Source organism: Acromyrmex echinatior, chromosome 1 (assembly GCF_024713525.1).
Source record: "Acromyrmex echinatior isolate Ae372 chromosome 1, ASM2471352v2, whole genome shotgun sequence".
Classification (NCBI taxonomy): Eukaryota; Metazoa; Arthropoda; class Insecta; order Hymenoptera; family Formicidae; genus Acromyrmex; species Acromyrmex echinatior.
The window spans coordinates 15904308-15929195 of NC_141852.1; the positions used below are offsets into that span (position 1 = coordinate 15904308).

The 24888-nt window shown below is 34.8% G+C and overlaps 4 protein-coding genes across 7 annotated transcripts in view; 2 read left to right on the forward strand and 2 right to left on the reverse strand.

Annotated features, from left to right (window-relative positions):
- Positions 1–24888, reverse strand: part of LOC105154729 (atrial natriuretic peptide receptor 1) — a 90301-nt gene that overhangs the window by 27505 nt on the left and 37908 nt on the right. The gene's annotated exons all lie outside the window — the stretch shown is intronic.
- On the forward strand, positions 101–1744 carry Pmvk (Phosphomevalonate kinase). Its single transcript, XM_011070445.2, has 4 exons — positions 101–273; positions 523–728; positions 1339–1488; positions 1568–1744. The coding sequence occupies exons 1-4, from the start codon at positions 116–118 to the stop codon at positions 1690–1692; spliced, it is 639 nt and encodes a 212-aa protein (XP_011068747.2). The 5' UTR covers positions 101–115; the 3' UTR covers positions 1693–1744.
- DCP2 (decapping mRNA 2) lies at positions 2235–5126 on the forward strand. The gene is made up of 7 exons (XM_011070446.2): positions 2235–2363; positions 2450–2536; positions 2668–2813; positions 3069–3716; positions 3795–3972; positions 4054–4324; positions 4517–5126. Exons 3-7 carry the CDS (start codon positions 2770–2772, stop codon positions 4756–4758), a joined length of 1383 nt encoding a protein of 460 aa, XP_011068748.1. The 5' UTR covers positions 2235–2363; positions 2450–2536; positions 2668–2769; the 3' UTR covers positions 4759–5126.
- Ho (heme oxygenase) lies at positions 5293–7540 on the reverse strand. The gene is made up of 3 exons (XM_011070448.2): positions 7224–7540; positions 6506–6704; positions 5293–6319 (listed from the first exon to the last, which is right to left on the reverse strand). Exons 1-3 carry the CDS (start codon positions 7318–7320, stop codon positions 5860–5862), a joined length of 756 nt encoding a protein of 251 aa, XP_011068750.1. The 5' UTR covers positions 7321–7540; the 3' UTR covers positions 5293–5859.

Here is a 24888-nt window from a genome sequence, read left to right on the forward strand (position 1 = left end):
AAGTGTGATAGGAGTAAAAACTCAAATGAACTCGTTATCGTACATTCGGTGTTTCTTTTTCGGTGTTTCTGAATTACGGTGCTTGCATAGCTTGTACCTATTTTTACCATAGTGTATGATTATATCCTATGTCAATATGGCCACAGAGCAGGCGCTGGAGGCGCGCGACATCATGAAAATCGTGAATAATTCGATGAAACCAGAGAGGATTTTACTGTTTAGCGGTAAAAGGAAATCTGGAAAGGATTACATTACTGATATCTTGTACAACAGGTACTATATCGATATTTTAAAGTTATTTATAGTAAGATAATGCAGAATGGCATTACTCAGCAGAAAACTGAACATTAACATATGAAAATGTCAAATAAAATGAAGCTATATTAGAGACACATTTCTATGCTTAATAATTGAAGAATTAATTATTATTAATCTGATATAGTTAATGTTTTTCTTAAATAATAATATAATTTATTAATATAATTTTTTTCTTAACATAATATTTGTTTACATGATTTTTAGATTAGGTGCACAAAGGAGTACAATTATACGCTTATCAGGACCTATAAAAACACACTGGTCAAAATCTCTGGGTCTCGACATCAATCAATTACTGGGACATGGGGAATATAAGGAGAAGTATCGATTGGAAATGGTCAAGTGGAGTGAGGATATAAGAAGGAAGGACTATGGATACTTCTGTCGCGCTGCTATTGACATGTATAATGGTACAACAAAACTGAAGAATCTTTCATTAAAGATTACAGTTGATGTTCATATTTAATTCTTATATTTAATATCGTTTTAAGCGATATTAAATATATTTAACATCTTTTTATGATCTTAAGTACATCATAAATCAATTACAGAACTGTATTAGTATCTTAGGATATTACCTAAGACAATCTTGAAATAAGAACTGATTATGGCTACATTTGATTTGTTCTTTAAGCACTTATAATTATCATTCTGTCTTTATAGTTCATTAGATACAGAATAAAAATGCTGAAAGCGTCCAAACTGAACGCAGCCTATGAATACTGGTTTATGCCTGTATAGACTCAATCGTAATGAAAAGAATAAGGATTAACAGATTTCAACTTATTAGAAATCGGGTACACTGGAATTCTGATGGGTTGAAATCTGTTATATGTATACATATACAAAATAAAGAAAAAAAAAATATATTTTTTTTATTAAAATATATATATATATATATATATATATATATTTCTCTTGTTTCTTATTTCTTTTATTGTGACTAAGTCATAAAAGTGTGTTAATTTCTAGAGATATTAATTTCTATAGTATATATAAATATACATATATATTTTTCAGCATGGGACAAGCCAGTGTGGATAATAAGTGACATTAGAAGAAAAACTGACATTAAATGGTTTACAGAAAACTTCGAGGATGCATGTAGAATTGTACGTATAGTTTGCTCCCAAGAAGTTAGGCAGAAACGTGGCTGGGTTTATACACCAGGTAATAATAACATTATAACATAATCATAATTTTAAGGAACCGCAAAAACTCGATCTTCAGAATAATTTAATCATTGTAGGCATAGACGATTCAGAAACAGAGTGTGACTTGGATGACATAAGTAATTGGGACATCGTGCTAGAGAATAACGATGATAACAACATAGAAGCTATATTGCAGCAGTTGTTAGGCCTCATTAGTTAGCAAAAATTTTTTTCTATCCTGTCAAATGTGCAATAAATGTGCAGTTTCGCAATTTTGTTCTTTTCTTGAAAAAAAAAAAATGCATCATAATTTGATGACAATTTTTATGCAAGAATATTCTAATATGGAAAGTCTCACTTGACAGCAAATTTTACGTTTTGTTTCTTATGAATTGTTTCTTATCTGCACGGTTCGCTCTATGCACATACATTTTTTTAGAAGCTAGAGACTTTAGAATTATAAAAATTAAGGCGATTATAAAAATTGTGGAATTATAAAAATAAACATAAAAAAGAACTGAAGATCTAATCCAATAAAATATAATGCAAAAATATGCGCTGTCTTATAAAAAAGTAATTCGAGAAAGTGGCATCTTTATTTTTGTTTAAGCTGAACTGTGTGTGTATGTAGTAGAGATCATCATCTCACGAAAAGTGTATACTAAAAATAGATAAAAACAAATCGGCAGGAGTGTTGTTTTTAGAAGACGAATTCTTTTATTATGTTATTCTACAATGCGTGAGCGTCGTTTGTGTGGGTAGTATAAGAATTGACCAATCATAGTTGAATATGAGGAGAATATTCAACAGTGATTGGCCAATTCTTATAATCATACATGCGTAGTTTATGCGATCGACTTGCGACTACATAAAAATCAGCTGATATGTACGGTAAGTAAGGTTAACCTCTTAGAATGTAATTTTTGAAGTTATGTAAGTTACAAATATTATGTAAACGATATTTATCGATTTTGCAGAATGATTTTAAATCAAGCACGTACATCGTGTCAATCAAGACGGAATACATACCACGAATGTACTACAACTTTTGAGGTTAAGTCAATGTAAGTAATTACTATTTGTTTTGTGTATTATTTGTCATGATCACATATTACATTTGTACAAATTTACATTTTTACTAATTTTATTAATTTTTATTTTTTACGCTAAATTTTTGGGGTCAATTTTTATATAGTGTACTTTTTGCTGCCATCCATACACGATTGTCAGTAATAACAAGTGCCTCAAGGGTCTCGATGGAAATCGGTTACCACTCTAAAGATTATCGAATAGAATAATGGAACATAAAATTCCATCTGGTATCCTCGACGATCTCAGCAGGTCGGTTTCTATTTAATTATACTAAATATTGGGTCATCTAAAAAGTATCCGCGGTACTTTGTCACTAGATATATGACCATCAACACACATCTAGTGACAAAAAACCGCGAATACTTTTTAGATGACCCAATATAATGAGAATAATAACACATTTAACAAAAAACAATAACATAGTTAAATTCCATAAATTAGCATTATTTTAGCATAATCATTTTTGTTATTTTTATACAATATTTTTATATTATTATTCTGCAGTCGATTCATTATCAATGTACCCGAGGAGGAGAGGAAAGATTTGGTAAGAATTTGCTTTCAAGTCGAATTGGCACATTGGTTTTATCTCGACTTCTACTGCACAGAGGAATATCCTAAATTAAGATCATGCGGCATGAAAGAATTCGCTACTCATATATTTCAACACATACCATTTTTGAAACCACACGTGCAGCACATTGATGCTGTGCTCGAGCAATGGAGAGAGTACAAACAGAATGTGCCGACGTTTGGGGCGATTGTGTTAAATGAAGATATGACTAAGGTGCTTCTGGTGCAAAGCTACTGGGCAAAGAATAGTTGGGGCTTTCCTAAAGGAAAAGTAAATGAAGATGAGGAGCCGTTCCATTGTGCTATTCGAGAAGTGTTGGAAGAAACTGGTTTTGATATATCTAATTTGATAGATAAAAACGAGTACATTGAATCTACAATAAACGATCAAACTGTGAGATTATACATTATTTCGGGTGTGCAAAAGGATACAAAGTTTCAACCAAAAACGCGGAAAGAAATAAAGAATGTTGAATGGTTTGCCGTAGCGGATTTGCCCAACACGAAAAAAGATATGACCCCTAAAATGAAAATGGGTGTTAGTCCAAAAGCATTTTTTATGGTGGTACCGTTCGTCAAGTAATTATTTGCTATTTTCTATAAAATCCATATATTTAATGAAAAATTGTATTACATGTATGTCACTCTTTTGTCCAGACGGATAAAGCGGTGGATTCAAGAGAAACAGCAACGTGAGAGAACCACCATTGCAACTGTACGAAGACAAAGGCATAAATCGTTGGGAGATGTTGAAACAGTTTCAAAGAGCAAACGACAACAGCACTTTTCTACCACAGCGTCGCTTTTCCATCACTTTTCTACTTGTCCACCACAAGTAAATATCATATGTTATGTGTAATTCTTTTTATGTTATAATCTAAACTTTCATATACATTATCATGTGCTCCATTTATAGAATGTAGTTCCTGATTTTAAAGTTGGCCGTCAATCAAACACTTCTCCGGCTCGCAATCGCCGTGGTGTAAATGACAATAAGAAAGACGCGTCGAAGACAGCATTTAAACGAAATCTATTTGGAGACCAGGAGGAGACTCAATCACCTCTTGTTAAGCAACTAATAGACAGCCCTGCTCAATCGTGCTCATTTCTAATTGATCCTGCGATTCAGTCGATCAAATATAATGACTTTAGTTACAAAGCGCAATCATTGGAAAAAGAAGTAAAAGGTACACTATGTTTGCTTATAATCTAACTCTTACTTCTACTTAATTTGAGATCTCGCTTAAAACATATCACAAATAATATATTTAACAAGATATCTAAATTATGTAAAGGATGTTATATCTTTTAATATAAACGTTAATAATATAATCCAATATTGTTATGATACTATTTCGAAATTGATTTTTCTCTTTTAGATTTTCGCAAAAAAAGTCTGCCAGAAGGAAATATCAAGTCGATGCTGTTCGGAGAAGCTGCGCGTAAATTACAAAAAGATTTTAAAACTATTCCACCGATTCCTTTCGTAAGTCTGGGACATGATAGTTCGCCACTTTTAACAAAGAATTACAAACAAAATTATTCTACTTTTGATTTTCGCGTAAAGACTTGGGATAATTTCTCTTTTGATATTCAGGCGATACTAAAAGTTCTAAAGTAGTCATGTATATAATAATTTGGAAAAATGGATTACCAACGTAAGAGAAGTACAGATATCGAATTAAATTCGATAGCTATTAACTTCATCTGTGTTACTTTTTCTATCTTTTATCTTTGCTGGTCAATAATAATGCGCATGTAATTGTTACATGTACGATAATGTACCTTTATGCATTATCATACATATTACTAAATAATATTGATAAAATTGATATTGATAAATTTAAAGCTTTAATTCATTCATCACTACTATTCAGATTATGACATCAGAAGCAAGACTTATAAAAAGTTTGCAAAAAATATTATATTTAAATAGAAATATTTTTCAATAAAACATTTAATCGATAGAATAGACTTAAAATACAAAAACTTTTGTTTCAAAGAGAAATTAAATCATTTATTAATTTGATAGTTTGTCATAATTGTAATAGCTTATTTCGTTTTTTGCATAATTCATTTTCACATATAAAATTATTTATTAAGAGTGCGTTTTACTTAACATTCGCAAGCAGGGAAGTTCCAGATATTTTGCAAGAATTTTTATTCTGAAATAGTAGTGATAAATGAACAGGAGCCTTAAGTTTAAATTAGTTTTAGTTTAATAGTCTCGAAGTACTATATCTTTATTGTATTGTTTATATGTCATCTAATATACATATCTATTCTTAACGTGATGATAACGATAAATTTAAAGAAGATTCAACACTTTGAATTTGTTGTTACTGATTATAGAGGAAGATCTGGTAGAAAGAGAAATATTAAGTCGCTTTTTCGTGGAAGCTGTAGGCAAATTGCAAATAAAATTTAAAAAGCAAATTTGAAACATATTAGATAAAATTTGTCAATTTTACCAAATCTTGGTAATTCAATATTTTCGACATTATAAACTGTATGAAACAGAATATTCTTAAATTATGTTGTACAAATAATAGTAATAATTCATTTATATATTATTATAGAAAGGCGAGAGATACAGCGCGTAAGTAACATAGTATTATACATTTCGATTTTGATATTAGCACTTTTCGGCCGAACAAAAATTTATCATCTTTTTTTTTTAAGTAAATTGACGTTAAATTAGCGTTAATTGAATTAATTTTTATTAACGTATAATGTATTTGTAAAGGATATTGAGGACGATTATCAGGACGAAAAGAACCAATAAAACTGGGCCAATAAAATAGAATATTTTTTCAAAAACATGACTGCCCGTCTGCACACTTTTGATAATTTCATTATTCAATTCAAAGACTATTTTACTTTCTTCGATAAGTTTATTTTTCGTGTCCTCATCCAACGTCTCCGCGATTCTGTTCATCGATTCACGTAATTCACGCTTTAATTGAAATATACTGTTCTGCCCAAAGTCTGTGACGTTATTACCATCGCTCGATGGTTGCGCTTTGAAAGGCGAAATCTTTTGTACGATCTGCCTTTTTTTACGTAGAATGATACCGCCGCTGAGGAGACCCATGTAAAGATGATAAATATATGCCATTAATAAAGTGGGATCCGTGTCTTCCACTTCTCTCAAACGCATCAGATATTTGGTGACGCTATCCCTGAAGTTTGTAAAACAGACTTGTAGGATTAAGATTTCTTTTCTGTAATAATTACTATTACAAATTATATTAATTATACTATCGTAAAAGACTGACATCTTTATTACTCATTGTAATCGTAGGAAAATAAAACGATTTTATTTTCACAACATTATCATATGGTTACTGTATGCAGCTTTTTTGTACCTAGGACTGTAGTTTTTTCTCCATCCTTTTCCCAAATAATGATCAAGATCGCGCTCGAAAGCCTCTGTACGTTGAAGCTCACTGAGTGGAAGCAATCCAATTTTGGTGTTTCTTAATCTAATCATTGCACCCTCCAGGTAGCGAAAGACCTCGTAGAAAACCAGAAGCCCGTCACCCCATACAGAATCGTCGAGGAACCCTAATTGTAGAGTATTGTAATCATTACATTGGAACCAGACTTTTTGTTGCATGGAACAGGTTAATAAAATCGTATGTAGCATTTAGATATTCAAAGCATTCAACGTCAAGTCAAGTACTTATTCTTCAGACATTAATATACTTGTCAAGTATAATACTAGAAGATTTATAATCAATATTCATAGTCATATTATATTATCTTATATTTAAGACTGTCTCAGTCTTAAAATATAATGAACCATATTAGCATCTTAAGACATTACTTAAGACGATCTTAAAATAAGGACTATTAATACTGGCCTTAAAAAATTGACAAACAGTGACCATTAAAAGCACAAACAATGAATGCTATATATAGAACATGAAAAAATAACGCAATGTTTATCATGCTTTTGTTATCTTGTTGATACATCTTTGTCTCTGCTGCAGTATGCAACCAAGCTTGTATTGCGAAACTCAAATAAAACGGCCGATATTTACGATATCTCGAGAGAGCTTCACGGTATCTCGCGATCCTTACCGAATGCCAGTTTCGCGTTCACCAGGGCATCGCTGATTGCGTGTATTCCCCTGGTGGCTTTTGACATTTTCTTGCAAAAATTCTCCTCCTCCGGCATTTCGACGGGGTGATAAGGGAACGTCGGGAAATGTGTTTATCGTGCGTCGTAAGGTATGCGTACTTAATGCCGCTTCAGGTCTCACACCATTACACGACCGGGTTCCCGCGCACTTCCGCGGGCTGTCACGTGAAAATCGACGTCGTGAAAACACTGCGCCCGCAACATCGACGACCATCCCCGGCCGCCCCTGCGCACTGAAGCAGTCACGTGTCTGCACTCCGCCGCAAAGTCGTCGCCACGAGATGTCGATCTTGTCCATCGGCGCGAAATTGTCGTCTCATTCGAGTCAAAAGTCGAACTAATTAACGATATCAATTTTGTCAATTTAGTATCAAGACAACTCAGATTTCAATTTCTTTGATTTTTTTCTATACTTTTTATTTTATGAAGTTGTTTGATTTTTGAGACATTTCGTTTAAGATAGGAGATTAATCAGTCCGAAAAATTAATCAAATAATTATTCGGACAGTTCTAAGTAGAAATGTTTAGGTTCAGACGAAGCTCTAATGATTTGTTAATTTAGTTATAATCCAGTCAAAGATGCATTGAAGAAAATTTGAATAAAAATATCTACTATTTATTATAAAATATTGGGTCATCTAAAAAGTATCCGCGGTTTTTAGATGACCCAATAGAAAGTAGTCTTCTTTGTAGGCAGAAAATGAGATCTAATTGATCGGATAGTTCAATATTGAAAGAGAAAATTTCAAAATACGTTTTTTCGAATTTAACTGCAAAAACATCAAGGTACCCCTTCACAAAGCATGATTATTTATAATATTTATAATATAAAGTGATACAATGGCGCGATGTCAAGTACATCTTTTTTATCTTCGTAAGGTCTTTTTTATAAGATTAGTTATTTACAAAATATTTTTAAGATAAATTATTCTTGCATTTTTATATAAAACTTTGAATCTTATGAAGATTTTTTTTTTAAATAGAAATATTTTTATCATTTTTATATTATTTAGCTATAACATTATTAAAATTACGCCATTTTTTAAAATAAAAAGCGTGTCAATGTTTGAATGAAAAGTTCAAAAGTTAAAAGAGATAAAAATAACCGAAAAATTTAGTTTAATATTAAATATCGTTGAAACTTCAATTTTGCAATTTCGCAATTTTGTAAATATTTACTCGATACGAATTAGTTTGCGAATTTTTTTAATTATGACGTATTTCACGAACATTTTATTATTTGAATAAAATTGGGAAGAAAAAAGAGAAAAAAATGGCTCATATTTTTTACTTCACAAAAAATACACAATTAAATTACATGAAATATTTAATGAGGGGAAAGCAATAATCTTAGAAAATAGATTCATCGAATTAATAAACAAATTACACAATAAAAATTAAATAACTGATATAAAAGAAGAACAACTATCTTTCAAAAACTCAACTCTTACTCTTTTACTCTTTAGATCAGCCATTAATTTTGTTTTTCGTTTTATTCTCCCTCCTTACATAATTTTTATACATTTTATCTCGCGGTGAACTGACTCCTAAAGTCATCGATCGCCGATTAATCATGCTGATTGATCGCGCACACGAGAGTGCGATAAGACTCATCTCTTCTCTGCTTTAAATCTCCTTGCAATCTTTTTTTCTCCTCTCTCTTCTTCCTCGCTGCGGATCGATGCGACTGATTTTATTTTACGTGCAGAAGATGCGATCTGAAAGCAAGCTGTGGTAAATCGTTCCATCGTGGACAATAACGCGGCAAATAAGGTAGCTGCCGAAATACATCGTCCATGATATTCGCAGCAGCGCGTTTCATATTCGGGACGCCGAGCGTGCGCGCGTGCATTCCGCGGTATCGCGCTCACCTCGTCGTCGCGCGGCAAGGAATCCGCGCGGACCGCAAGATGTCGAGCTGCCGCGCAACGTAGTAGGGAAGCATGATCCGTTCGTTGGTCGGTATCCCCTCGACGCGCGTTCGCCCGCAATGACGTGGTGGTGGGTCATATCGATAACGAGTGCACTCCATGGGAGCGACGCGATGCGACGCTGAGCGAACTGGCGGACACCCGTCGGCCGTCGGGCGTCGGACGTCGGGCGTCGGGCACACGCACGCTCGTACGTATATACGTACGTAAGTACGCACGTGTACACACCCACGTATGTCCCGCGGACGGCGTAGTGGAGCAACGGAAGAGTCCGTTGACCTTCGCCGAGAACGTGCCCATGTCCCCAGGCCGGGTCACACTCGAAACTTGCATTCGCAGGGGAACATGTTCGAGCGGGATCAGACCGGGCACGTGGCGACCGCCAGCGACCGCGTTCGATGAACACTCCTCGGTGGAAAGGAAGTGGGCTGTGCATACTCCTTCTCTTTTCACTGCCTTCGCAGTGATGGATCGACGTGCCTCGTATCCCTTATCAGGGTTGTCACAAATTTTTCATTCTAAAATTCTATAACTTTTCCCTGATTTCTGACAAAATTTCATGATTTTTTTTTTCAAGCTTTCAATAATGTTTCGAATTTTTTTTTATATTCGTCCTGATTTGAAAATCGTCAAATATTTTGAAAGAACAATTTAACTCAGAAATGTTAATTATTATGTTTAAAATCAAGAATTTTAATTTTACAGAAAATTTTTGTAAAATCCTGTATTTTTTCTTCATTTCTCCTATTTCTCTGATTTCCAATTTTGTGACAATTCTGTTTATAAACGATATTTACCGTTTAAATACTTAAAAATAAGTTCGATAAATCTTAGAAATTAATTTCGTTAAATTATTAATTAATTAATTCTAACAAATTTTCGACATGTTGGGATAATCTCACTAAATTTTTGAGATTCGTATTTTATATATTTTGAAATGTGGAAACTGAATCTACTTGCGAAAAATTGTCACTTTCTATTGTCATTTTTATACAGTCACATTTAGAAATTAAGATTCTCCGCTTCATTCGTTCACAAGCTATGGATATTAGTCTCTTCTTTAGAATTTATAAAGCAGTATTTTCTTCTTGTCTAAGTATTATTCACATAAGTACGTAAAAATTTGCTTCTTATTGTCCCTGTTTTTTATATATTAATAATAATTACTAACACGGACTAGGATTATTAATACTATTTTATAAATATTAATAAAATGACACGTGGATATATTAATATATATATGAATATATAACAACATATATACAGTAAATATGAGAGCTATTTAAAATATTTTTCATTTTAATATAATTAAACCTAGTATAAATTTAATATCAAAATTTAAAGACGAATTCTTTAACACTTCGTGATAAATCCAAGTGAAACTTGAAATAAACTTGAAATAATATTAAGGTGATCGTTGATACGGTAATTATATCAAGGCTTATTGAGTCATCGTAATCACTGCGTGATTCCTCGCTTCCTAACGGCGATTCACCCTCTCTCTTTCTCCGGTTCTGCTCCTGCTATCCTGTTTCCAAGTATTTGTCAAAGGCGGTACAACGCCGCGGGTAACTCCACCCAGACCGGTACGCGGTTTCGCGGCGGCCGCTTCCTCCTTAAGTAACGAGGTGCGCGCGAAATCCATTGCGGCTCGGCCGCAATTCTTTGGTACCGCCGATCTTTCTGGACACTCCTACGTTACGCCCTTTCGAGATTGCAAACTATCGCGAGCTAGTTCCACGAGCGCAAAGATGCATTATTCATCGACTCGAGTCAAACCTTGATAAAATTGAGACGGTAAAATTCAAATTACGGTTTACAATCAGCAGGAAATGGATATAATGTCGCTCTGATGAAGTCGGAAGTCATCTTTCCTTGGCAAGATTGTCGAGAGAGATCGTGTCATCTTTACGAAGTCTTCAACGAGCTACGAATAATTAAGTTCGAAATTAAGATTCTGTTAACATCTTCCTCATCTTAATGCTAAATTTCCTCTAACAGTCTTTATTATTATCTTACCCCTAATTTATTATCACAATTACTTTTCTTGCGAAGCGTTTCGTGCGCCCGTTGGACTTGCCGGTCTTACCGAGTTCTTGTTGCGTTCATGACGCACGATAAATTATATTACACAGCGGGGAGGAGAGATACTCCTTCTCTCGGAGGTGGGAGTCCCTCGTCGGCCTCGTCGGCCTCGTCGGCAGTGGCCTGGGCAAGAGGCATCGCGTTTTATGCTATCCTACTACCTGATAGCTCTGAAGTTGGGCCGACTGCTGAATCTTTCAGCGGCCGCGTAGTCGATGGAGCTCCGCCGACGGCATGCCGGCCTGATCGCCGACGAAATGTATTGTCACTTGATTGTCAATCGGCTTTTTACCGAGTCCGTTATTAACACCGCGTACTCTTATTATGGCCGTTGTATATCGTAGAGAGAGAGAGACTTGGATCTAGAACGTGGTCCCAGGAAATAATCGTCAATTCGCGCTATGTGGCGAGATCTACTCTGTGGACCGGCGTTCACCTTCGCGGATTTTACACGCGGATTTTACAAGAAATCGTCATGAAAATCACAATGGCGACCATTTGTCTGAAAAATATTAGTTGTAATAATATTTATATATACGCATCGGTTATTTCGCGATTCAGGTGCTGCGTTGGGGACGTTAAGCGTGCGGACATTTATTTATTGAATTCAACATAGCACGTTAATCAATTTGTGAATTTAAATTAGCGCATTAGTCGTATGTCTAATACCTTTGTCTATTTTTTTAGAGTTTGTTAAGCCGCGATGACTCGTGATGATCGGAGGGGATGTAAATTTGGACAATATTTTATTTATAATTATGAAATTCTCTTCCTTTTTTAACCGGGAGGTCGCAACCGCGAAATTATTTGGATCGATGTCACGCGACTTTAGTGAGTTTCTGTTCTCCTGCTTCGATATATAAAATTTTTCAGGGAAAAGCTTGTAATTTTGGTAGATTTAACGAAATGTTCAAACAGACGTGATGTAAAAAACAGCGAATCGAGTTATATAATTCTAGTTGTTCATAAAATTACTATAATAAATATGTTTTAGTAGACATTATATTGTACGCAATGTCTCTATGTGTGCGTGTGTAACAAACTAGAAACGAGAAACTTACTTTATAACTGTAAAAACTACACTCAAATTAAATTTACAGATTTATTATATTTCGCTTATATAAATATTATATATATATATATATATATATATATATATATATATATATATATGAGCGCAATATATTATATTTATTAAATATGTTAGATTACATGTTCAAAACGAAATAATCGCTGTTGTTCTTTGCGATACATCGAGGAATATTGCATATTTTATATTTTAATATATTTTAATATATTTTTGAATCTTGCATTATACAGGGAAACGACTTACGTAATGCCTAAAAGATGTCGCTTCTCTTGCAAGATAAATGTAACAGAAATTACGAGCGACGATTGTTCGGCAAACGCATTTAGCAGATTGCAGTCGTCACGAATGTCACATTCGATGTCGCGTAATTTTACAACTTTATTCGATGGAAACTGCTTCGAGATTCGTGAAATGATAGAAGAATGGATTACGTTTTCGATGATCCGCGCGGGATGTTCTAAGTGGCACGTTTTATACAAGATGGTCACACTTGACTGAAGTTACCCAGTCGACATCACTAGGAGATCAGATTCACCGAGAAGTCGTTGTGTTACAAAAACAGGGCCAGAAATCGGTGTTAATAAAAGTACACCTTTGTCATCGGAACGCGAGAATCGCGGGATTGTCTTGTCGACGGAAACGCGATGGTGTGTACAGCGAGATATGTAATTTTTCGCGCTGTCTCGCAACGCCTCGCTCCGACTATTTCACTACTCTCGAAATAGCAGTATCTCTTTATCACGTTCGGCAGTAAAATTTAATGTATATAAAAAAAAAAAATTAAATTATTATGTAGAACATTTGCATCCTTCGAAAATGGAAATGCATCGCATAGATACAGTTTTGTTGCTACAAGAGTAATCATTTATCGTGTAACAAATAAACGCATGTCAATGTAATGTTACATTTAAAAAGAATTAAAGAATAATAAGTAAGATACAAAAGAAATATTAATAGATATAGGTACATATTTAAATGTCCTAAATAATGTCGGATTCATTTTCTTTCTTAACTTTCTTAATTTTCTTTCGAAACTACCGTGCCTTATTATTTCCATAAGTTTCATCCTTTCCATTTGTATTGTTTCCTATATATACACGGATGATTTTATACTCGTATATTATTTCTCTAAACAATAATGGTTGGCGAAAGGGAATACGCCATTATTACGCTATTGCAGTTATCTAACGTTGCCGACAGGGAGAGATAAGGGTACTACCGCCTCCAAGCCTTCCGCGCGAATCTGTTCTCCTGATGAACAAACTTACCGTGCGCGTCGCGTGACACCACGCTCGCAAGTGACGCGCTGCATCACACACGCCTCACGTTGTCATTAGCGACGCATACTCGCTAATTAATCCCGCGCAGCTTCAACTTGGCGTCTTGCGCTCTCGCGTCTCGTATTACACCGTTTCTCGTTCAATCGCTAGCATTTCCATAGGTTCGCTCTCGTAGTAATCACAATCACAGCAATAATATCCATGGAGTGCATTAAATATCCTTTTCTCTCTCTCTCTCTCTCTCTCTCTCTCTCTCTCTCTCTCTCTCTTTCTATTCAATTCTTTATGCTTTGCTCTTTTCGTATCATTTTCGAACGTGTCATTCTTTTACGTATTATTCTCTATGTTTATATATTGTTTTTTTGTTTTTTTGTAAATTTATTTTTTCTTTTTTGTAAATTTTTATAAACCATTTCCTTTGTTCTTTATATCGTGCTTTGACTATATATTGTTTTTTTTGTTTTTTTGTAAATTTATTTTTTCTTTTTTGTAAATTTTTATAAACAATTTTCTTTGTTCCTTATATCGTGCTTTGACTTGTTTGTTCTTAGAGGATACAGTTTTAGAAAAGTAATAAACTCTCTATTTTATTTCTCTCGTTAAAAATATATAGATTTTTTATATAACGTTTTATGTAACGTATAGAAATTATTACTTTAGCTGATAACGAAAGAAGGAATTTACGTAAACTCGTAAAGGTCAACCAAGCGGTAAAAACTGTTCTATTCTTATGCCGACTATAAGTGTAATAATGAGACAGAGGCGCCAGACATGTCTCATGCATACCGTGTCTCATGCGGAGGAAGTTCTTGGCCATGTCTGATCGGTCGACCAACGCGTATCTACACTCCTCGTTTTTCTCGCATATTATTTTTACACATCATGTGTGCCATGCGAAACCATACCCAGTAAACATCAACTAACAGTAACGTAACATTAACGTTATAATTTCACACTCAACAATATTGATGTAATGTAACTGTTATATTTAACGGCACTCTTAATTGGGTTTAATAACATCCATAGTTATGAAACTGACCAATCACAATTATTCCTTTCTTCAAAGGATCTATGATTGGCCTGCTTCATAACTACGGATGTTATTAAACCTGATTAAGGATACCTTATAAACTATAGTCACTTAGGCCTAGTTGCACCAATGTCACTTTATCTGTCTCGTTTTATAGCTAAAAAGAGACAGAAAGAGTTTTAAGCCTCGCTTAAAATCAAAGTTGGTGCAATCGAGCCTTAATATATTGAGTATAAAATTATAACACTGATGTTATGTTATTGTTAATTGATGTTAATCGGGTAATCATTTTTACCTTCTAACCGAACGTGTAATTGTCCACATCGCCGTCGTCATCGTTGTCCTCGTGATGAGATATTGACGAGCGGCGCAGCGGCGACATTAACGTCACGTGCGACATTCACGTGTATGCACGCGGACGGTATGCGAAGGAAGGGCATGGGAATACCGTCAGGCCTTCGAATTGGCGAACCGCTTAGCAAGGCAGCATCTTCGGCGAGGAAGTGATTCGCAAATTCGCATTACCACGCGCCTTCTTACCGCGACACAACGGATATCGTTCGCTCACGCGCGTCGCGTGTGTCGCTGGCATTAAAGCGTCTTTCGTTCAATAATGGCTGCGTTTTCAGCAGAAAAAGCAGTTTTGCAACTGTTGTAAAATTCTTTAATATGATTAATTTATACGTCCAGATCCAGGGAGGAACTAAGAGTAAGAGCAATCAGTAATATATTAATTACAGAATTTTACAACAGTTGCAAAGCAATTTTCTCTGCTGAACGCTACCAATGTCTCTATTGATCTATTCTCGTTGAAGAAATTGAAGGGGAGAATAATTACAGCTGTATATATAAAAATAGTGTTAGATCTGCCATGTTTGCTCTAATAACTGTATCATATAAGTGCTTATTTGATGAAAGATCATCAGGTCAAAAGTGGTAATCGAAATAGCCAATAGGAAAGTTGTTGGCATTCAGCTCAGATAAGAAGATTGCATTCTTTTATATATAGAGCTCTAAACAGTAACATCAAGCATATTCTCTCTAAAATATAGTCTCTCTCTCTCTCTCTTGTTAAAATTCTTATAATCTACGTTTCTATATCTGTTATTATTATAGCTATATAATATAATTATTACTTTTAGCTGATAACGAACAATGGAATTTATGAGATACCTGTAAAGGTCAACTAAGCAGTAAAAATTGCTTCATTCTGATATTGAATATATAAATGAAAGCACCAGACGTGCGAGCCATGTTTCATGAAGGAAGTTCTTGGCCGTGTCTAATCGGTCTAACAAGACCATGGGAGTCGCTTCTCATTTTTTCACACATTATTTTTGTACATTGTGTGAAATTATTTCCATCCCCTTAATCGGTCACGCGATCGTCCCTGTCGTCGCATCGTCGTCATTTTCGCGATAAGATATCGACGCAGCGCGATGCGGCGGCGCGGTCGTTGTGTGTAACAACTCGTTTGTATGCACACGGACAATGTACGAAGGAAGGGCTCAGAAATACAGTCAGGCCTTCGAATTGGCGAACCTCGTAGCAAGGCAGCATCTCCACCGAGGAAGTGATTCGCAAATTCGCGGCGCTTGTGCGGTCGTCTTCCCATGACGCGTCGGCGCACCGTTCGCTTACACACGTCTGCATATATGTACACATGAGAGTATGTCCAATCTTGATGGAATACCGTACACCGAAATCCCGTTCGTCGGTCTGATTTAGAGTCGAGTCATGCCGATCAAACTTTCAACGCAAAGACGTTATCGTAGGATCTCCTTTATAATCTCCTTTCATGCGATTCGTCACGGATTACTCGCTCGTGGCTAATTCACGGTTTTATGGTTGATTAGGTGTATCGAACTGCTATCTGTGAAAGATAATCTGTTCTCTACATCGAGAATTGAAGAGAATCGCGTATTGAGGATCGTAAATTAGAAATATATAAGATTTATGTTCATCTTATAATGTTAAATTCATAATTCAAATTATATTCATAAATTTGAGTTATTTTTAATTGTTTATTTTAAATTGTTTCTATCGTCACTGTTCCTATTCAATATTTAAGTAAAATAATGAGGTTAGATAATTTAACTCAAGAATATATATTCAATTTTATTCAAACTTATTATAAATTCGACTGGACATATTCGGTGCGTTAAAACAGTCGTACACAAATTGCTATAAAAATATGTGTTTAATATAAAACACCGGACTAAATCCGGGTGAAATATATTTTATTGTTTCAAGTAAAATATGTATTTTATAATTTGGCATTTTACTTTTACACTTAGATTAAATATACGATGTATGGTGATTTTAATATGCACTACTTCAATAATATGCGTACTGCACACTAATGAGTTCAAATTCGTTATTAGTTATTATTTACTAAATATATAATTAATTATATAATTAATTGGACGTCGTTTACTTTGAAACTAATCGTACAAATAAATTGATTTACATTTTGGAAATTAAAAATAACAAAATATTATTTAATTTAAGGGATTGGGTTATCATTACTCTTTTGATATCTAATAGTGAAGATTTTAATATATAAAATTTTATTCATTCACTATACACGCACGCACACGCACACGCACATATATATATATATATATTATATATATATTATATATACATAATTATATATATATATATACAAAATTACTTAATCGTTAAAAAAAGTTTTCCCATACACAGTAGTTACAATTAAACCAACGCTTTGTCAGCGCTACGATTATCAACTAACAGCAAAAGTTAAGTAAAGTAAAGTAAAGTAAAGTTAAGTTAAATTTGTTGTTATTAACAGTAAATGACCGAGCTAGTATCATCTGCCAGTACTGAGCTCAATTATCATCCAGTACTTAACCAGTGCTGGGTTCAAGTTATTATCCAGTACTTAGCCTCCAATACCTGAACTATGACAGTCAGTACTGGGCCAGTACTGGAGATTGTAAAATCCTATATGGATTATTCTACTCTCATACGGCGGCAATTAAAATTAATTAATTTCATTTTTTCAACAGCTATATATTTATAACACAATTGATCTCTCGTTACAAAAATTTCAGCTGCGTTTCGAACAATCGCATTAAAATCTCCGATAGTCGCAATGCAGTAGATTCAAAAAGGAATGTGATCAGACGCTCTTGAGGCGAGTAGCTTCAACGTAGTGATATGCGCGCGCGGATCTGAGGGATGTGCGCAATGTTCGACAACGCCGAGATATTACTAGGCGAGCATGAAGTGGACACTTCACCAACACAGTACTTCTCATACGCCTCGTCTTTGCAGATTAAGGAAAATTTTCAGGTATCATTAAGAGATGACGAAAGAGAGCATAAGAATAATACAGCAGCGAACAATACAGACATGATTCGAGAGAAAATATGATCGAGAAGATGACAGACTCTGTAATCGAATTGTGTCCAGTTGACACAGATGCTGTCGCGATGAGTGTTATGACTTGAGAACCGTCACTCGTGGTAACTAGCTAAGTGACGTCAACGACACGACGCGTTTAGAAAGCCACGTAGGGAATAACCTGTTGAGCAATATCAGCCTGTTCAGAACCCGGCGGTCAGGAGAACGAGTTGGCGTACGTCTGATTCCGCTTATTACCGGCAGTGGTTCCCCGGTCACGTTGACATTTCGCGCTAGTGACAGATCTAGGCACATCGACTGGGCGAATCACGCTGTGACTGTGCTAACACAATGCACACTTTGCACAAGTCGCAATAGCGCATTCTTACTTCGCTCACTTTGCAAATATATACATATCTATGGCTGGGAGAGGGGAAGGGGGAGGGGAAAGACGAGAAGGGAATTGAGACAAAACCCAAATGCACATTACGTGACAAAAATGAAATAAATTAGGGTTCAACGATTTTTATTAAACGCTATAATTATGAATTACGCGTGAAAATGATCAGTGCAGTTAAATCATCATTTGCATAATTCCTTCGTGATCGAAATCCAGACTCCAAAGAGTGGACTTTGTGATTATTATCGTACGATCTAATGATAAGCATTTATACAAGCGGTCTTGTGTCAAGATCGCCGTGATAAGAATGGACGTATAACAATGTTATCGTGATGCGATTGAAGAAAAAAAGAAAAGAAAAAAAAATTTGATCGAAATTTTCGGATTGGGCCAACCACTGCGCTTTGAAGAACGCGAGGGACAAGATTTCGATGAAATAAGTGATTCATACGAAGGGCTCTTATTTGGTACACGCCGGTCCAAACCGGTCGGGTGGATCTCGCAATTAATCTCGATAAGGTTATTCCTGCGCAAGACAAAGAGGAAGCGCGCCGGTTTCTTCGGCGGGGAATCATGGAGAGAGAGTGCCCAAGTTTCCATCAAGTAAAGCAATCTACCAGGAGAACGTAAACGGGCGTTGGTGGATCGCCGTGAATGTATCCTCCAACTGTCTGAGCTAAGCTGCGGTTCTCATACCGAACGTGCAAGCAGCATTTTTTCGCGACGTTCGCGTATAAATATAAACAAAATGTTACTTCATTGTTATAAAATAATTTTGCTGATAATTCCAATTTGCATTTACAATAATTATTATATTTATTAGGTGTACAAATAAGTTTCCGTCGTTTTTTATCAAAAATTAAGCATTTATTGTGAAAGAACGATACATAATGTTTTATGTAAGTCAAAATGTAAGTGCAAGTTCTTTTTGCGTTTGGCATGAACCTTCATTCAATAATACTTCCAATTCCGCGTCTTCGTACACTTTCGGCCTTCCGTTACGTTCTTTGTCTTCGACGTCAAATTCACCGTTCTTAAATTTTTGAAACCATTCACGACAACTTCTCTCACTTAAGGCAGCCTCATCATATGCTTCTACAAGCAATCGATGAGCCTCAGCTGCAGATTTCTTCAAATTAAAGAAGTGAATCAAAAGTTCCCGCAAATGACGCTTATTCGGCTCAAAACTCGGCATTTTCGCACAAAAAAAAATATATGATGCTGATGATACAAAATCGCTAGTATTTCAAGGTTATGTTGTTGACAGATGTCCAACCTTACGATATAATGTTTTACATCAGACAATTTTAACCATAGCTTGCTAGTAGCACCGTCTTTTGTCAAACGGCAGAAACTTATTTGTACACCTAATATAATCATCAATAAGTTCTTTGCCGTGTCCTAAGATGCTTATATTTACACCACTACTAAATTGACGATCTATTTAATTTATGATATTATTTCAGCTTCAGTTTTGCGTTTCAAGTCTGATAGAAATCAGCACGCAGTTTATATAGCTGGAAAATGTATTTATAATAATTATTATGTTATAACGTATTAAAATTTACATATAAATTAGGCACCAAGATATAGTCTTAACCGTAAAAAAAAAGCAGAGGACCGTATTTGATCCTCCTTTATCTATTTGATTTATTTACAATAATCATCCATCTTCGGAGATATTTAAGATGATATTATATTGTAGAATGAACAAATAGGAAACAAATCTGTGTCTCATTTTTTCAGGCAATTTATGTACAACTCATTAATCGTTATTCATATCAACAGCTTATTTTTGCTACCAGTATCAGAATATTTCTCTCGAAAATATCTTATCGCGATATTTTTATGTTGCAATTCCTGGGTTTCATTATAATATGCTTATCGTGTTTGGATTTTTTTTCTGTAATATTATGCGAATCACGCAAATGCCGGCTATTTTGCTATTTTTTATCGAACATCCTATCGAAACACGCGAATGTGGCTGCATGGCACTCTCGATGTATTTCGACTTGTCGTACAAGAACGATCGATATATCAATTTTATTTAACTGATACCGCGTGTCAGTTTTCATGTTTAAAAATGACATCCTTTTAGTTTAACAGACGGGTGCGGCCGAGAATGTATGTAGAATATATATGTTACTAAAGTGCTCCGAGTTTAATAAATAACACAAATATAATGAGATAATAAACTTAATAATAAATTCAATAAATTTAATAATAGCTTTGAGTTCAAAGGTATGTGTTCTAATTTACTTTTGTCACGCGATGTGTGTAATCGCGTCTTCTATCTTGATTTTGAAAGTAAAAAGCATTTGGAAGGTTCGCTCGAGTATTTTGGTAAATCGATATAAAAGCGATATGTATATAGTACATTATATCTATATATTAGCCGATATATGGTGAAAATCCGTTTGTCTTTGCCATTTAACAGTTGACAGACCGATAGTTCAGGGCTTAAAGGATTTAACCACGCGTAGATATCAAAAAACGTACAAATCGATTGTGATATGTTTTTTTTTTTGCAGTGATGATTGGCAGTTCTTCCTCTCTTGTTTTCTCTCTCTGCAGATATGTAGATCCTCTGTAACGGTGGTACACAATTGGTATATATCGTAAGTGGCTGCGGTATTCGGCTGGTCAGATCGATGAGACGCCGTCGTCGTGGCGCCTCGTAAACGCCCAGCTTCTGCCCTCTTCGGTAAATCCTCGTCCCGTTTTGTTCCTGGCAGTTGTCTTGCGTTACGATATTTTTCTCAACTCGTTGCCCGGTTCAATCCTTTCACCATTAATTTTTCGAGATTTCACGATGATTGATAGAAAAAATTTTTCGAGTTCGCGGAAATCTGCTACGCTCGTGATATTATTCATGCAACGCGACGTGCACGTTAAAATATCTGTGAGAAATTTACGACGTTCGTTACGTTATAAATTGTTTAGCAATTTTTTATTTTTTGTAAGCCTCGTATATTTTTTATTTTCAAACCTCGACGCGCATTTTTATCAGGTCGCGGCGTTGTAATTTAACGTAGGACAATATTTTTATTGCCGATCTTGTCAACGTTGTCTGAATATTTTATATCCTGCGTGGGAAATATGAATTTTCAATTTTCTACCTTATTTACTACGAATCACTTACGTATCGATAGTCGATTCACGTTTCTCTCTTAATACCACAAACACACTCGTTTGATCTCGCTCGAGTTTTCATTCGCAAATCTATTAGCGCTGAATACGTGTGTAACATGTGAGATTGAAATTCGAATGAATAGTCATATTCAACACTAAATCGGTTGGGCACGACGCAAACCGATAATTTTATACGCTGTCGTACATGCATTTTAATCAGTAAAATAAATTTCTATTTTCAAGCTGAATATTAGATTACAAACTGTGGAAGTTTGTAAGTCAATTATTACAGTTGGAGAAACTCGATGGATGAAAAATAACACGAAAGTGAGAATGCGATTCGCTAATTAATAGTTAATAATTGTATATTTAAATCGCGATATCTTGTTTAAAGAACTCTAACTTTGATATCTCAGTAATTTGAGCTTTTGAGATTCGCTTTAAAACATAGATTGGTACAAAACTATATATTATATCTATCAGATTGGAACAAAATTGGAAATCAGGGAAATCATTGTTAGAGAAATTGAAAATGTCAGGAAAATCAAGTAAAGTCAACAAATTTTACAACATTTTCTAGAAAATAAAAATTCTTGACTTTAAAGAAATTTAATATACGTACATACGCATTTTTGAATATTAAAGTACTAATTTAACAATTAAAAAATTGTGCCAGCAACATTAAAATAATTTACATTGCTATGTTAAATCGCTCAACGAAATATTTAACGGTTTCTCGAGACGAAAATACAAATATTTCAAAATATTATTGAAAGACAGGAAATTATGTTCGTAAATTAGGGAAAAGATATAGAATTTTAGAAATTTGTGACCTACCTATTTTTTTTTTAAATACCTTGTTATTAATATAGATCAGGGCTCGGCATGCAATGCACTTTCGGCCGAGAAGTGCACCGCATACCAAGCCTTGATATATGGTTTCTCAAACGGCGATATGTTTTTCCTGATTGCTAAATCGTACGTGTGCCGGAAACATCTTGTACACGATGTCACCATATTCGTTCATTTTCGCATTCGATTGCAAGTCAAACCGATCGCGAATTATTCAAGGAATAATAGACTGCGAATGTGCCTTATCGCAAGGCAAGTTAAATACAGAGCCGAGGAAGCGCGAGGAGGAAGCAAAGGAGAAAAGGAAGGAAGGAAGGAAGGATGAATCGCGATTAATGGAGGCATCGCGTCGCTCGGTGACTCCAAGGTGTCTGCGACACGAGACGCGAAACGGAGGAGCGACTCAAGCTGCGCGATAATGACCTCCGCCATGCAAATATAATATCTCTCCTTCGTCGCGCTCTCAATAAACATACACGTATTAACGGCGAACTGCCGAACGATGAAGCTGTTCTCGTGTCTTGTTACACTTCGCCAGGCACGGCCGTCCGTCACGGACTCCTTTAATTGGAATTTTAATTTTTGCGTCTCTCTCTCTTTCTCTTCCGATCTCGAATGCCTCGAGTAAATCTGTATACGGAAAGAGATCCCGAGACGCTATGTATAACGTGCGTCCGATTGCACCGGAATTATATTGATTCTCCATCGCGGAATTCCTTAGCGACGTTCAAATAATGTTAAATTGCGTGCACAGGTGCATTCTCGAATCGTGGTGCCGCCATAAGCGTATCAGTGGTGATTAATTATTACTGAAAGTGCCCCATTTTCCGTTTCTAGATAATACAAACCTATGCAGACCCGTATCACACGAATGCAGCAGAGTCTACCGTGCTTAATGCGGCTTTTGTCTGACGACCGAGTTGTCCTACTGCCTCTGACGGCGGTCATCGCAGTGCTGCGATGATCGTGTCGCAATTAGCACCGAGATTAGCAAAGCGAGTGATAACTCTCCTAGAGATTAGCCTTCCTGACACTTATCCGCGTTACGTTGAAAATTATTTAACGTCACGAACAGAAAGAAGTTGTAAGGAATTACGGATTAAAATAGAAAAATTAGTAACCTGTGTATAATTTATATTTATGTAACAACGATTTTGATCAATTTTTTTATTATACACTGAGGAAAAAATATATAAGTATTGCGAAGTAGATATTATGACGTTTAATATCGAAATATAATTTATTAGTTATAAAAAAATTTAATGATTTCGATGACGAAATATACATTTCTGTGAAATATATCTCATTAAAAGATAATAAAATAGAATAGACTTAAAAAATAAAGTAGGCTTATTTGCTTGCTAAGAATACAATTTTATTTCGTTGTATTTAAATAAAGATTTATTTCAGTGAAGTAACTATATTTCTTACAAATAAATTTTTAAGTATCTTTTTTAGTGTACAAACATGGTAGTGTTGATAAGAATTAATTGCTAAAGTTTTACATCAATTACTCAAATTCGCATCAAATCTGACATCGAACTTCAATAACAATATGGACCTTCACGATGGATTAACGGTAAATATTTCATATTCGAAGCATTGCGAATAATCTGCTTAATAATAAGAGCAACGAGATTTGTGTGAGAGATTGTATGTGCACTGAAAATGAATCTATTCCAGAGATACATGCTAGAAATTGGTAATGATTGCCGCCAGGTATAAACGATAATTATTGAGTGGACTCGGTCGGGCGGTTACACTAATCCGCGAATTAATTCGTCCAGAAGTCGCGCATGATAAGCACGATGTGAGCTCATAGTTGTTTTTACAGCAATCAGGTGCGCCATATGAATCTCAGATCTAGTCTCTAGAGGTCTTCAAATAAGATACTGAACAATTTTGATAATATTTTTCGGGATTTGTTTACGATAGAATGAGATGGATATCCATATGAAAAGAACGATTTTGTCAAAATAAAAAATTTAGCTAAATATAAATATGCTTAATAATAGAGTATTAAAAAATTAAAGCTAGATAAGTTTGAAAATAATTTAATCATTAAAATTATGTAAAAAAACTCGAGCACGATGAGCAATGCTACAAAAATTTTGATATACTAACAGTTTGAGCATCTTGTACATAATTATTTTGGTAGTTCAACGAAATTATTTTGATAGTTCATCAAAATTAATATTTAGTTAGACAATTCTGTATTTAGCTAAACAATTTTTAGATATTTTAACAAAATCATTTTTTTCTGTGCATGTCTCATTCTATTTTCTATGCGTCTACATATCTTTCATTCCATCCTAAATATACCAATTAAAAATTATCTAAACGGTGTTCGATCTCTTACATGAGGCGCACTCTACTAATCTGAATTGCTACGAAATCGTGGAGGAGTATTGCGGTAAATCTTTAAGACGGTG